Source organism: Cryptomeria japonica, chromosome 5, assembly GCF_030272615.1.
Source record: "Cryptomeria japonica chromosome 5, Sugi_1.0, whole genome shotgun sequence".
Classification (NCBI taxonomy): Eukaryota; Viridiplantae; Streptophyta; class Pinopsida; order Cupressales; family Cupressaceae; genus Cryptomeria; species Cryptomeria japonica.
The window spans coordinates 241,625,961-241,640,632 of record NC_081409.1 but is presented as its reverse complement, the minus strand read 5'-3'; the positions used below and the strand labels follow the sequence as shown (position 1 = coordinate 241,640,632).

Here is a 14,672-nt window from a genome sequence, read left to right as displayed (position 1 = left end):
ATTTAGACAAGATCTCATACGTATTAAATGATCAAAAGTTTATAATCATTTAGCTATCACGACAATTCTTTATTAAGAAAAATATATATGACAAATAAATTGCATTTGAATTAAATTGAATAATTGTATAACTTGAAAAATAAAGACAACCCAAACAAATAAAGGTCTATACAATCTTATTAGAATATGAGCATTAAAAATATTTTTTTGTGCATTATGATCTATAGCTAATAATTATATTTAAAATTCAAGAATCATGTGAGACATTGATTTTATATTATATATTACTAGTTTAAATAATCACATATCCAAATTTCAATTAGCATAGAATTTAAGATGAATCAAAAGTTTGTTGCATCCTCTCATATACAAAACATATAAATGTCCAACACCTTTACATACATTAAAAACTCTCTTGAAATTAGAAACCTATTCCAAGTTTAGTTAAAATGGTGCATGCATTAAATAAGATAAAATGTTAAGATTTTCAAAATCCTATTAATGTGCTATGTGCCATGTTGAATAGATGGTAAGAATCTTAAAAATTTACAAGTAATCTCTTCAATTTATCAATTTCTTTTTTAACAATCCATTAGGCTATCTCCAATATCACCATAGTGAAAGAAATCACAACACAAACCATATTAATAATTGGAATTCATCCGAACTAGTTTTCGAAACATAGCGCACACAGAATTTGTGCCCATTGGATTTGAGCTTTGCTCAATCCACAATAAGTACCTCAATTCAGCCATCCACCAAAGCCACAATGAATAAAACTGTAAGTTACTGTTCATATATTTATGACATTTATTTGTAAAATCCTTGTTCCAAAGAATATTCTAATTGAGCCAAATCTATATACCACCGATTGCAATAATAAACAAATCCAGAACAATTGATATAGTTTTAGTAATTAACCAAATTTGCTTACATACATTTATAAATAACAAAAATATATTTATCAAAAAATTACTCAAGATTTATATTGTGTGGTGTCAAGAGGCCAATATTGTTAGGTCATTCGCTACCATTAATGAGAGATGCCTTGCAACATTAAGGACGGGAAAAGTGATCCTACCCAAGGCCATGAGCTTTTATGCTTGAATGCCATGTTTACAAAAACACATGATTTTCATAGATAGTGCATATCCTTTATTATTGTGCCTTCCATGTGAACCCTGCCTTTTTTGTTTTATCTACATTTTAGCCTTTAAATGTCACAGTTTTATATTGTCTAAAAGTGTTGCATGGAAAAATGATTCTTTTTCAAGTTTTGAATCAATATACATATCTGAATTTGTTATTGTAAATTACGTTTCTCCTATGGTCTGTATCGTTTAGTCCATATAATACTCGTGCTTCCCAATGAAGCAATCTCAATATGGGACCCAAAACCATGACAATCCGCTCAAAAGGCATAACTCTGATCATGTTGCAATTTTCATCATTACATAGCATAATTCAGTGATTTCAAATGAAGGAACTTGCACATGGTGACTTGTGTACAATTTTCTTACTTTGAATCGACATAGTTCTTTACATCACAAACTTCTTCTAGGAACGAACAATGCTAAATTGCTACATTGATCAAAAGATATGCCAGTGTCCACCTTTTATCATTGCACCCTTTTCCAAACATTTTGGACAAAGCTATCTACATTATTAATTAAAGAAAATTTATGCTACCAAGCATGAATCAGTGCCGCTACAACAATAAACAAGTTATGTACTAAATTAAACAATTGAATTGTGTCCATGACAACTAATACTTTTCCCAAAGAGAAAAGATTTGGGTTTCAATAAATTTGGAAGAGGAACCTTGAGCATATGCTCTCATTGCTCTCAAAAGGTTTACAAACTTCTCTCCTTGGTCCTGAATCAGAACATTTCCACCAAAGGGGTCAGAAAAATGATTTACACCTCCACCGCTTGATTTAAGTTTTTTGGGATTCACAATAATCATTTTCGAATTCATATAGAGAGAGATGTGTCAACAATTTTTGCAACAAAAATCTTGAAAGTTATTCTTCAAAGTCCTAAGAAAAATTTGTCTGAGTCACTTATTGCATCATAGTTACATCCATGAAGATTAGTTGTGCATATAACAGTTACTCTTTCCAACAGATTTTCAACTAATAGCCACCAGGAGAGAAAGCACAGAGAAGTTAAGGAAGATTATAAGAGCTTTAATCTAAAGACTACTTTGTAAGTAAATACAATATACCTCGGGCTTCTTATAAAGAAGATCAGTTGTCTTAAATGGAACCATATAAAATGGGAGATCCCACCTCAGAGTTGCCTGATCAACAAAAACCTGTATTAGATACCAACAACTTGATGACACAATTTGTGGCTAATTTTTTCCCCCTATACAATTTTGTAGTAAACCATATCATAGGTTGCCTTATATACCTGTATTCTAATCAATTTGTTAATCATGACAATATTTTGAAAGTATTACAGAAATGGAAAGATTAATCACACTTTGAATCTGATTTACTTACAGGGGGTCATTTGTTGAAATTAACATAGTTTCTATCTTATCTCTTCTAATGAGATTTTATCTTTAATGAAAAACTATGACTGGAGATTTGTATCCACACCTAGGTCATAAATCTAACGTTTGCTGTGGCTGAAAACAAGACATCGAATCTATTTCTAGCTAAAAAATGTTTTTTAAGTTCCATTCACAATGAAAAACAGTTTGCTAACCAGATAGAAAACTTATGTGGATTGAGATCAGTTGCTGATGCCAAACGAGCTTTTACTTTTTAGAGGTTTCTATATCTACATGTAGGACAACTTTATGATAAGATTTTGATGACATATAAAGGTATAAACTCTTACAGATAAAAATTAGAACATTAAATCAACAGCTAAACGGATTTGGATCCTTGTCAGTTTAAAACTTAAATTTAAGGCATTTTAAGGCAGACAATGAACCAATAATACACATTCATCCATTTTTTTAATGTTATTTTTTTGTTGTCTTATATGCTTTGGCTACAAAAAAGTACTGATTTTATTAGAATGCAGATGTATGAGAATACCTAATATTTTGAAAGACACTCTCAAAATAATATTATATTACTATGCATAGTTTCGAGACTTGCTCAAACTTGGCAAATTGCGAGTCAAGTCACTCTCAGTGCGTCTCGGGAACCTGGACTCGAACTTGGCCGAGTCTAGGCAAGACTCACCGAGTCTCGTCTCTGGGATTTGGCTGGACTGAGTAAAAATAATTTTTTTTCTCAAAATTTAAATGCTTTTCTGGTTTATGACATGCTTCCAAATAATACATGAAATATAACATTTAAGTATAACTCACATTCTTATACCTTAAGTTATATTTCATGTATATATTGGTAGAATGTTTGAGAATGGTTTCAAAGCTCTAGGAGTTATAATGCAAATTCTAGGTTTAATAGATCTTATAAATTTTTAGAATTTGTCAAATTTCAATAATCAGCAGGCTCCTATCAACATTCTCTCGCTCTTTCTATCTCACTTTATCTGCCCTGAACTCTAGACCTATCTCTCTCCCTATTACTCTTCCTCTATCCCCTTTCTCTACCTCTTTGTCTCACTCCCTCCTCTCCCCCCAAGATCTAGACCTATCTCTCTACCTCTCTCTCTCTCACATCTTCAGACCCCGCAAGGGATGCTACCCTCAACCCCGTTTTGGTGTTGCCCACAAACCCCCATCAAACTATAAGCCTAAGTAATAGGCAATGATGAATCATGATCATAAAAATCTACATAATACATATCCCTTGTTGCAAATCTCTACATATTCATAGTGAAAAAACTATTATGGCTGCTACATCATCTAGGACCTACCTTAGATGCCTTTGTAGGAGGGATGCAAACTCCTCTTAGCCATAGACTTCTAGTTATTGTTTTGATATTTGTTTGGAACATTTGATGTCATGGATTTCATATTCCACGAGTTCTGTATACATTTGACACTATTTATATATCTAAGTGTGCTATTTCCTTTAGCTACAATTTGTGTTTATACTTATGTAATCAATGTATACTTGTGTATGTTATCAAATTAGTTTCTATTTGATGATGTTATTGTGTCTTTAAGGTTTATTTAATAACGGGTGCACAAAACAAGTTTTAAATCCTTAAAAATCTATGCCAAGTTTTTTGCCAAGTCTTGAGTCGAGTTACCTGTTGATGGTGAAAACTGTTGCTGCTTGCTTTCAGTCAACACGAAATAGAATGCCGAGTGTATCCCATCCTCTCTTGAATAAGGAAATCCCTAATGCTGTTCAGGCTGATCATAGGGGATAACCTCAAGGTTCCAACTGTCAAGTCTTGACTTGCTCAGGATAACTTAGTGGTTGATGTGTATTGCTAGTTAACACGAGGGGGCTTATGATTTTACAAGTTGGCTTGCATCGGGTGATGCTTTGATTCTCAAACTAGGGAAAATAAAAGCAAAAGGATAGGGTTTAGAGATCCTAAGGACAACGATAGTAACGGTTGGTGTCGTAGGTATACAAATTTCGAATAAACTAGTTCCTACTCAGCCAAAGATAAACTCACAACTCCACGAGAATAGTGCAAGCTCCAAGGGAATTAAAGGATTTTCAAACTACGGATATTCATTCAGACACCCAATTCTGGCGCAATCTGAGACAAACACCCACAGTTGAATGAAGAACAATAGTGGGTTCAGACTAACCATGCATGGGGACCTACAGTCAGCAAGCCTCCAATGGTATAAACCTGAAATCAAATCAAACACCCTCACACTTCACTATTAAGATCATTGAACCTTTATTAGCTAGATGGAGAGAAATCATGCAAACAAATCAAGGCAAATGGCAAATGCCAAATGGCAAAACACCATATTTCAATGCTTTATTCATCTTCTCAAACTGCCATTACAACAATTTATACTCCTAATTACAGCTATTTCTAACCTGCTAGCTTGTAAAAATCCTAAGTATCTAATTGTTCTAATCCTTTACAATGAGAGAGGCACTAGCCTTTTATAGATTTTACATTCTAGATCAATGGCCAAGATTGAATTCATCCAATGGCTCCGATCTACCTTCTAGAAGCTCTGACAACTTTCTGGTTAATGATCTCAACAACTATCAACCACCCTTTTGTTTCGCCTATGGAAACCATTTCAGAGACATAAGAGGTAAATGCACAGTACAGAATAAGAGATGCTAGTATGCCATAAGATAAGTGTTATAACTCCAAAGAAACAAGTATATTTTCCTTCATATAGTCCCCGATTACAATGATCATTTCCCGAGGGAACAAGATACAATATAATACCCGAGGGGGTGTGACCAACTGTCGCGTCCAACTGCCCTTTGGGTGAACTAACTGACTCCCATAACACACAATTACCGATAACGACACAACATAATGACGACACTATAACATAATTGATTATTCCCGACTACATCATCCCCCCCAAAAAAGAAGTCGTCTCCTGACGAATCAAAACAAAATAGGGATGACATACATGACTATTAAAGACAGAATCAAGGAATAGAAGAAGGGGGCTGAGACGGTGTCCCTGAATCAACAGGTGGCGGGGCTGAGGAAGATGTTGATGCCAGCTGTGCGCACAGGTCGTACACCTGCTGTGTTCGTATCCTCAAGTCTTGCTCCGCAATCTTCCTATTTTCTATGGCAAGCTTGACCATCCTGGCAACCTCCAGTACCTTCTTCTCCTTCTCATCCACGATCTCTCTAGCCTGCACCAAACTCGTACTCAGGGTTATCTCCTCTGTTCTGGCGGCCTCCAACTTTGCTGCTAACTGGTCCCTCCCCGTGGTGAACCGAGCCCTTTCGGCTTCTAATTGAGCCCTCTCGGCGGCCAAGTCTTTCTGCAACTCCGCAACTCTGGTGGTCAGCTCCTCCCGAGCTCTCTCCGCAGCCACCTGAGCAATCTCATGCCTTGCAGAAATGTGCTCTGTACGACGAAGAGTGTAATACTCCTCCCTAAAAGCCTGCTCGACCCTACTCTCCACTACTAGCTCCCTCACTGCCCATGCATTCAGCATCTCCGCTATCTCAATCTCTGGCCATCCCCCTCTCTCAAAACAAGCAGCGAATGCCTGAGGACCCCCTCCCTTACAAACCTGAGTATCCACTCCAACTCCTGGGCGGTGCTATCCGAGGCCTTTGCCTGTAGAAATGTTATGATCTCACGCCCTCTGCGTACCTCGTCTTGCAGATAAGTCTGTGCCATCTCTTGGAAATATGTCTGCCCTCGACCAACCACATCCTGGAGGTAAGCCTCCACGTCTATCCTGCCTAGGTGCCTGCTCTCCGTGTGGACCTCTGTAGGGACCTGTTGTGACCATTTCACACATCGCCCCATTGCAAATGGGGACCCCCTCTTTTTGCTCGTTTTTCGCTCGCTTTTCGCTTCGCTTTTAGGGTTTTGTTAGTCAGTCAATGGTCTGGATTTAGGGTCAAGCCTTAGGGTTTTAATTGCCGTCTTTTTAGGCCAGAATCCAGTCAATTTTGAGAGCTTTTGAGCTTCTTTTGTAAGAATGCAAATTTTGAATGCAATGAATTCGCCAAAATGGTCTATTTTCAATTGGAATTTTGAGTGCAGAGCTTAAATTTGTCTAAGTGTTGATGATGAAATGTGAATTTTGACCAATTGACCAATTTTGACCAAATTTTGAGTTTTTTAATTTTTGATCCCTGGCATTGTAAATGACTTGTTTTCGCCTTGTGAAGTGATAAAATGTGTAAAATCATGATATTTTGGCCTGTAGGAGCAGAATCGCTCCTGTCCCTCAGTGAAGGACCGGAGCTCGTTTTCGAATATCTTACTGTCCTTGCAGGGTCAAGGTGAATTTCGAGTTGGAAATGATAGGGAAGGGCGTGATCTTTCCGTTGAATATAAATTGAAGAATTTTACGAACACGGAAGTACCTCCAGGAGTCAAAATCGCTCCTGTCCCTCAGTGAAGGACCGGAGCTACAAATCAAATATTGCTTTGTCCGTACAGGATTTCAACGACTTGACGATTTGAAGATGTCCAAGGGGATACGTTTTATTGAATGAATATAACTTGAAGAGCAAACATGAAGAAAAATGGTCCAAAATGCCAAAATCGCCCCTGTCCCTCAGTTAGGGACTAGGGCGAAGTACATTGTAGCTCCCGTCCCTCTCCAAGGGACCAGAGCGATATTCTTCATAGGGCGAGATTCAGGCAAAGATCAAGTCAAGTTTACGTTTGAAGGCAAGGAAGGAGGTGAAGTGAACTCATTGAAGATAAATTGAAGATTACCAAATGCCAACACAGGACCAAAATGCTTAAGTTCGCTCCTGTCCCTCAGGAAGGGACCAGAGCGATTTTTGTTATAGATGATTTTCTTGCCAAGTTACAACCGATCTCAAGGCATGGATGAATAGAAGGGTACATTACGAATCCGTTGAATATAAGTTTTGAAGGTGATAAAGTGAAGTGAAGCCCACAAGAGCAAGATCGCTCCTGTCCCTCTCCAAGGGACCAGGGCGATACAGTGAGTATGTTGCCTTTTCCTCAAGTTCAAAACCGTTCCAAGTCAAGATGAAGGGTGGTAAAGGCGTTTCGAAGTGTCCCAATGAAGAACGAAGTATCCAAAATTGCTAAATTGAATGGATTTACACTAAGACCCCTAGTTCGCTCCTGTCCCTTGGGAAGGGACCAGAGCGATGTTTATTATATTGGCTAATTCATGCAAAAATCACGTAAGGTCAAGACTTCACAAGGTTGTAAAAGGTTTAAGGCGTCTTTTGAAGGAGATATACAAAAACTTCAAACGTAAAATGATCGTCAAATTGAATACAGAAGCTATATCGCTCCTGTCCCTCTCCAAGGGACCAGGGCGATTTATATGGAATCATTCATTTTCCTTCAAGTTCATGCCAAGTCAAGGTCTTTCGGGATCACACAATGTATAAGGTGTCGTTTGAAGGTGATGTGCAAAAGTTTTGAACGTCAAAGTGTTATCAAATGAGCTATAGAGCCTATATCGCTCCTGTCCTTTGGACAAGGACCAAAGCGATTTTTACAAAAACACTCATGCTCCTTCAAAATCAAGACAATGCAAGGATTGGCGAAGTAAAGGACGTCCTTTGGAAGACAATGAACGAAGAACGAAGATCAAATGTTTACAAATTTGAGCCAGAACATGGAGATCGCTCCTGTCCCTCTCCAAGGGACCAGGGCGATATTTGCCAAAACACTTATAATCCTTTGAAGACCACGTCAAAACAAAGTTGTACAAGGTTTTAAACATCATTTGGAAGGCGACACAAAGGGAAATGGACGTTAAATATTACTAGTTTGAGCTTAAAATGGAGAAAAGATAAGGATCGCTCCTGTCCCTCTCCAAGGGACAAGGGCGATGATCCTTTAAACATCAAAATGCCTTGTAAAAAGCAAGTGATGCAAGCGTGGGGTAAAGAGACGATGTTATTTTTCACCTTACAATGAAAACTCGAGATCAAAGATGCAAGATCGAGAAAGGACAAGGGAGATCGCTCCTGTCCCTCTCCAAGGGACAAGGGCGATGAGGTACGTATACTTCATTTTCAAAAAATTTGGCGCTCAAGCAAACATTTTTTTTTTAATTTATTTTAAATGCTAAGATCGATAAATTTGAAAATCCTATTAAATTAGCATTTAAATATTGCGCTTAACATTTATTAATTATTTTGCCTTTAAAAAAAAAAAAATCGAATTTGATAATTTAAAATAAAGGCATTTAATTAATTATTTATTAATTAAATAAATTCAAAAGGAGCGCTTAGATATGGAGGTCGGCCTTTATTATTTAATTAAAAATCGTTTGAAAATTGCTTTATATCACAAAAGTCGGCCTTAGGGTGAATGGTGAGAAGCGCTTATAAAGAGAGGTGAAAACCATCATTTTCACATCATCATTTTACCTTTCCACATGCGATTTGAGGAAGACAAAGCAAGGTGGCGCTAATATCATTCAAGGTGGTGCGAAATTTGGAAATTCATTTGTGCGAACTTGAAGATCTATTTGAGCGAATTTGCTAAGACATTGGAGATCACATCAAAGACATATCAAAAGGTGGCAAAATTGATATTTTGAAGAAAGAGATCACGTTGAAGACTATTTAAACGTCAATTTTGCCTAGGCGAATCCTTTTTATTTCGCATTCTAGAGTTAGCTCTCGATTTGAGGTATGGCGATTTGGTTTTATTGTTTTATTTGTTGATCGTCATATTTTAAATTTTGAATTTTGAATTTTGAATTTTGAATTCCTAGCTCAATCGTTTTATTTTAGGAAATGATAACTCAAAGACTTATCATGAAGTTTCCTAAAATTTATTCTCTAATCTATGTTATTCATTGTAAAATCTAGCTTCTCATTATGAAATGTTGTGTAGGTATGACAACCCCGAAGGCGGGAGCATCCACCAGTCGTTCAGCTCTCATGAAAGAAGATCAGAAGACCGAAGAAGTGGAGACCAAGATCGTGTCGAAGTGGAGCCACATTGGAGATACAAACTTAGGCAACTTCAGCACGAAGAAGTTTCGAGAGATCCCTTACATTGGCAAGCCATCACCTGTCGCCCGGAGAATAATCGAGAGTGGTATCATTAAGGCGGCCGGCTTTCCTCCAGCTGTTCAGTGCCATGAGTTGATGATCGAGTGTGCTCGTCATTATGATCCACAGTCTAGAACGATCGTGTCCAAAGAGGGAAACACTTTGGCGTACCTTTCAGAGGAAGCTATAAGTGAAGCTTTCCATCTTCCAGAGCACAGGGACATGATATACAAGAGCACAGAAGGAGCCAGATCAATGTACGAAGATGATCCAGATGCTTGTCTAAGCATTATCAATAAGAACTGGCTACTTAAGAGCCGTCCCCGTCTGAGCAAGGTCCCGAACACACCGCACAGGATTGATTTCCAGGAGGAGTACAGAGATTTGATTACCATGCTCAACCGAGTTACAGGAGCCCCTCACGCCTTCTATTTTGAGAAGTGGATGTTTTACTTCATCCAGGTGATCGTTCAGGGAAAGGGTACGATACATTGGGCTAGAATGATTAGCCATTGCTTAGACGTACAGTTGAGGAGACTCAAGGCTACTAAGTCTTTCTACATGAGTTCATATGTCATCTATGCCTTGATCAGGAGTGTTGAGTACGCAGGACTACCTCACAGAGGAATGATTGGAAGAGGACCCGGCGAGGTTAGAGCTTGTGATTCCTATGCCTACTTGCATCATCCGCCAGGAAGTAACTACAAGTTGGTTAATGATACTTTCACGATGAACATCACAAGGACGTTGCAAGGTGGGATTCACAACAGGTTATCTCAGGATGCCCAGGAATTCATAAAGAGGTACGGTGCTTGGTTCATTCAGTTTCCCAAGTTCACTTATATTAGAGTACATGGATGTCCTTTACCTCCATACATGTTGCCGAGATATCCGACAGACAGAATTGTGTTACTTGAGGTAACAAGACAGTTGGCAGCATATGTGAAGGCATTCAGACACAGACATCAGAATGGAGTTCCAGTACCTATCATTTTGGGTAATTCAGTTGAGGTATGTCCTAATGCTTTAGCCATGGATGACGCAGAGAAGGAGTTAGCCTTGTATTCTTTTTCATCTTTTGCTCTGAGAGAAAGCTTTGATCCACATGGACATTTAGAGGAGACAGTCGGCAGGAAGTTTAGACATGAGTATCAGATTGAAGATTTTATGATGAATCTCTTAGATGATCTTGAAGTGAAACGGAAAATGCATTCTAGATTGCCTTTGGATTTCATTAGGAAATGCAGGATTTACAGAGTGGCCGACCAAGCTCAGGACAGTGGCAGACATATCCAGTCTTCCTATGATCGAGAAAGCAAAACAATAAGGTTAGATTGGAATGAGCCCGAGGTCATGGATCTAGCTACTTTGATGGCACCAGTCTTGTCTTGTACTCGCAGATGGGTTGACATACAACATCAAAAGTTGAGAGAACAAGGCATAGCTGTCTTTCACTTTGGAAGAGAAACCAGCCGAAGGTGGAGCTAGTGTGAGTGAAGGCAATCCTAATCCTAGAAATTCAGGTGAAGGGAACCTTCGATGTGCCAGTGAGGGCAATCTCCATCCAAGAGGTTCGAAGAGGAAAGAGAGACCTGGAAAGGGAGAATCTTCCAAGAGGAAACAAGAGGCTAACAGAGATCGATCATCCGGTACTTCTTCTAGACCTGAGAAGAGAACAATTCAAGTGGAAGAATCCATGGAGTCTATGGTACAGAACGACAGGAAGGAAGGAGGACAGGCACAGCAAGGGTCACCAGATGGATCTCTCCAAGACTATGAGTTAGGAGAAGATAATGAAATGACATCTCCTCCCGGACAAGAAGAAATAGTGCACAAAGAGATTCAAGTTCAAGAAACAAGATCGATTATCCCAGATTGGTTGAAAGAAAGATTAACCAAGGTGATCGTAGTAGAGGACGAGGACAGTGCAATTGATTTAGAGAGCCTTGTTGGACATTCCCAGGAAGTGACAGAGAAGAGAAAGGCTACCAAGATGTCCAAGATGATTCGAGATGAGACTGGATCCAGGAAATTGCAGATAGCTACACCGGCAGCAGACAAATATGAAGGTGAGATCCTAGCAGAGGAATATGATATACAGACATTTGAGCTAGGACCATTCACAGCTGAGCAGACTTTAGATGATGCTACCGACTCATTTGAGGCATTGAAAGACAAGCTTAGAGAAGAAATGGAGAAGAATAGAAAGCTTGAGAGAGAGGTCGGTGCATGGAGGACGTATTTCAGTCACATCAATGAACCTTTGGGACGTCAGGATCCAGCTAGATCACCAGTGCAAGCACTTCCACTTCAATCAATCAGTGAGGCAGAAAGATTCAGGAACATGGTCCAACGTACAAGTAATTGGATGGATAGATCTCATACAATGGCCATAGAGTTTGTTACAAGGATGATGAAGATTATTCATCAAGCTATCCAAGTTCTTGAGATAATCCACAATTTGATGATAACAGTAGCTGCATTCGCCCATACCAAGGATGTTATCATTCCTGTCTTGAAAGTTATTAGACATACATCAAGGAAGATCTTAGCGCAAGAGAAGATTTTGGATGGGGAATCTCACAGTTTGTTTCAGTGGTCAACCTTACTCCATATGAAGAGTGTTTTCTTCGAGGACATTAGTGTTAGATGTGGCCAAGTTGAGGAGGTGATCAATCCGATCCAGGACAGAGTATTTGAGGTACTTCGTACCATTCTTGGCAGAAGGATCGAGGTCGAGACAGATGTGGATATGCAGGAGTTAGAGGATAGAATCAAGGTCATCTTTTGCAAGGACGCAAATGTTACAGATGAGCAATATGATCAAATGTTTGCCACCATGCTCCTGATTGAAAGAACGAAAGAACTTGAAGCTTCATGGGACGCAGCTCTCCTAGATGCATTCGATCAGGTCATCCACTTGGAAGAGAGTATGAAGAATCTTCCCGGAATTCCAATTGCAGAAATCGAAGGAATCGTGACAAGATTCATTGCATATGCCAGAAAAGAACATTGGAAAGGGAATAAGGTTCTAGATAAAAGGTTGTTATAGATGACATGGCATCTTATTTGTCATTGGTTTATGTCTCCTAGGTTTTTGTGCCAAATTTGATATTTGGCTATGCATTTAATATTGTTCAGTAAAAAGGAGGCCATTTGTAACAAACCCTAATTAGGGTTTAGGTGTCATGATCTTGACCGTTGATCTACTTTCAATCTGGACCTTTCATTGTAATTGGGGATGCTATTTATACCCCCATTTTTCATTTCATTTGGTAATAGTGTAATAGTCAATAGTTGATGTAATAGAGAAGAGAAATTAGAGTTAGAAGCAATTTTATTTTGTAGCAAGATTGAGTTTTGAAGAGAGAAATTCAAGCAAATTGTTGTACATGATGATTTGGAAATCAATGAAATATTGAAGTTATGGTGTTTCGTTGCAACTTTCTTAAGTTATCTTCATGGTTGTTTGATTTACTTGAATCATGCTCAATCAAAGTAGCTTGTTAATTTGAAGGACATAGTGTGAGACTTGATTTTTGGTAGGATTCGTAATCCAAACCACTAGCTTCTTGCTGATTGTAAGAACGCCTTGCGTGGTCGACTGGAGAATACCTTGAACCCCTTAATCTTCAATCATTATTGTACCTTGGATATGTACCTTCGTGGTAGTGTCCATGATCTTTGATGCATTGAATATTATTTTATTACCTTAGAAGATCGCACTAATTTCAATTGAGTTGTTATCTTATGGCAAAATTGAAGTTGGTTGAATCTCGCCAAGTCTTGTCCATACTAAGTCATTCATAGGGTTAGACTAGATTAGACCTCTTTCAAACCCTACTCTTTTGTTATTTTTGAAAAGTTTCTTAGTTTGGCAAAATCTTGAACTTTCGGAATACGTAAGGCCCCTTGGAGGAAACAACAAATCACATCATACTGCTGGAAGCTTGTCCACACGTAGAGACCCTACTAAAAGAACCTTGGAGTCTACCTAACTGATCCTTTATGCGAATCTTCAGCAGTTAGAGACTATTTTCTCAAGAGAGGACAAGATGCCTATTGGTATTTTATTCTGTGTATGATGGTGTACAAAATACACGTCAACAGGACCTCTGCCTTCTGTTCAAGTGCCAACTCCCTCCCCTGCACTTCTGCCGAATATGCCATATCTCTAGGGGAACCGTGGCTATCTATGTCAACCACCTCCACCTCTACGTCCGCTCGAGGGTCCCTGCTCCCAGAAGTCGCCCATGGGGGAGAAATGGTAGTAGTTGGCGAAGGCGACATAGGTGTTATCTCCATCTCCCTCAGCCAACATTCCTCTTCGCCCATAGTACCTGTCTGATCCTTCCCCAATTCCTGCGCTTGTACAGTGGGTACGAACTCCCCCACACCCTCGGATGGTACTGCCTCTCTCACTTCCTCTGCTGCCACTACTGGTGGCACCATGTGAATTGGCGGCCTCTGCTAGCCGAAGGCAGGGATAGATGCAACTGTCACCGTTGGTGGACTCGTGTGTTGAGGCTGTTAGCATGGGCGTAGCAACAAGACCAGTGTGGATACCCATACGGTCTCTGCTAGGCTCTCCTCGCTATCTCCCTCTGAGTCACTCGAGGCCTCCGAGGTCTCATCCCACCCACTGTCAATATCCACAGACTCTGACACCTCCTGCCTTTGCCGTTTCTAACCCACCCTGGGTACCAACCCTATGTCAAGATGCCTCCATTGAAAAATAGGCGGCTCGCTGGGTGCCAAGTTCCCCTCCGACTGAGTTTCCAGCTTGTCTGTTGGGAGCTGTGAAAGCGTCACCTCCAGAAATAACCCGATGGTGTAGTGCGGCATATAAAATGTGCGATGCTGCAATGTCATGAACTCGAACATTCTGTCTGCCAGTACTGATGCCCAGTCATACTGTAGTTCATTCATCAACCCGTTCATCAGGATGATTTGTGGGAGTGTTATGTCCAATGCCCGACTGGACCCCGTCAATTTGCTCTTGACCATGTCCATGATGCAGCGCCATGGCCCTTATGCCACAAAAGATTTCTTCATCCCTCTCCCCTTAGTGGTCTTGGCTATGGAATCAAATTCCGTTGGTGTAA

General features: G+C 39.4%; 1 protein-coding gene across 3 annotated transcripts in view; it reads right to left on the bottom strand.

Moving 5' to 3' along the window:
• Positions 1–1,251: 1,251 nt before the first annotated feature.
• LOC131028835 (uncharacterized) overlaps positions 1,252–14,672 on the bottom strand; it is a 246,320-nt gene continuing 232,899 nt past the window's right edge. For 2 of the 3 annotated variants that reach the window (XM_057959188.2, XM_057959190.2), the window contains 2 exons: positions 2,228–2,302; positions 1,292–1,876 (listed from right to left, as the gene is read on the bottom strand). In XM_057959188.2, coding sequence (XP_057815171.2) covers positions 1,766–1,876; positions 2,228–2,302 — 186 coding nt within the window. In that variant the 3' untranslated portion in view covers positions 1,292–1,765. Of the gene's footprint in view, positions 1,877–2,227; positions 2,303–14,672 lie in introns of all 3 variants that reach the window. The other variant, XM_057959189.2, reaches the window with a different exon arrangement.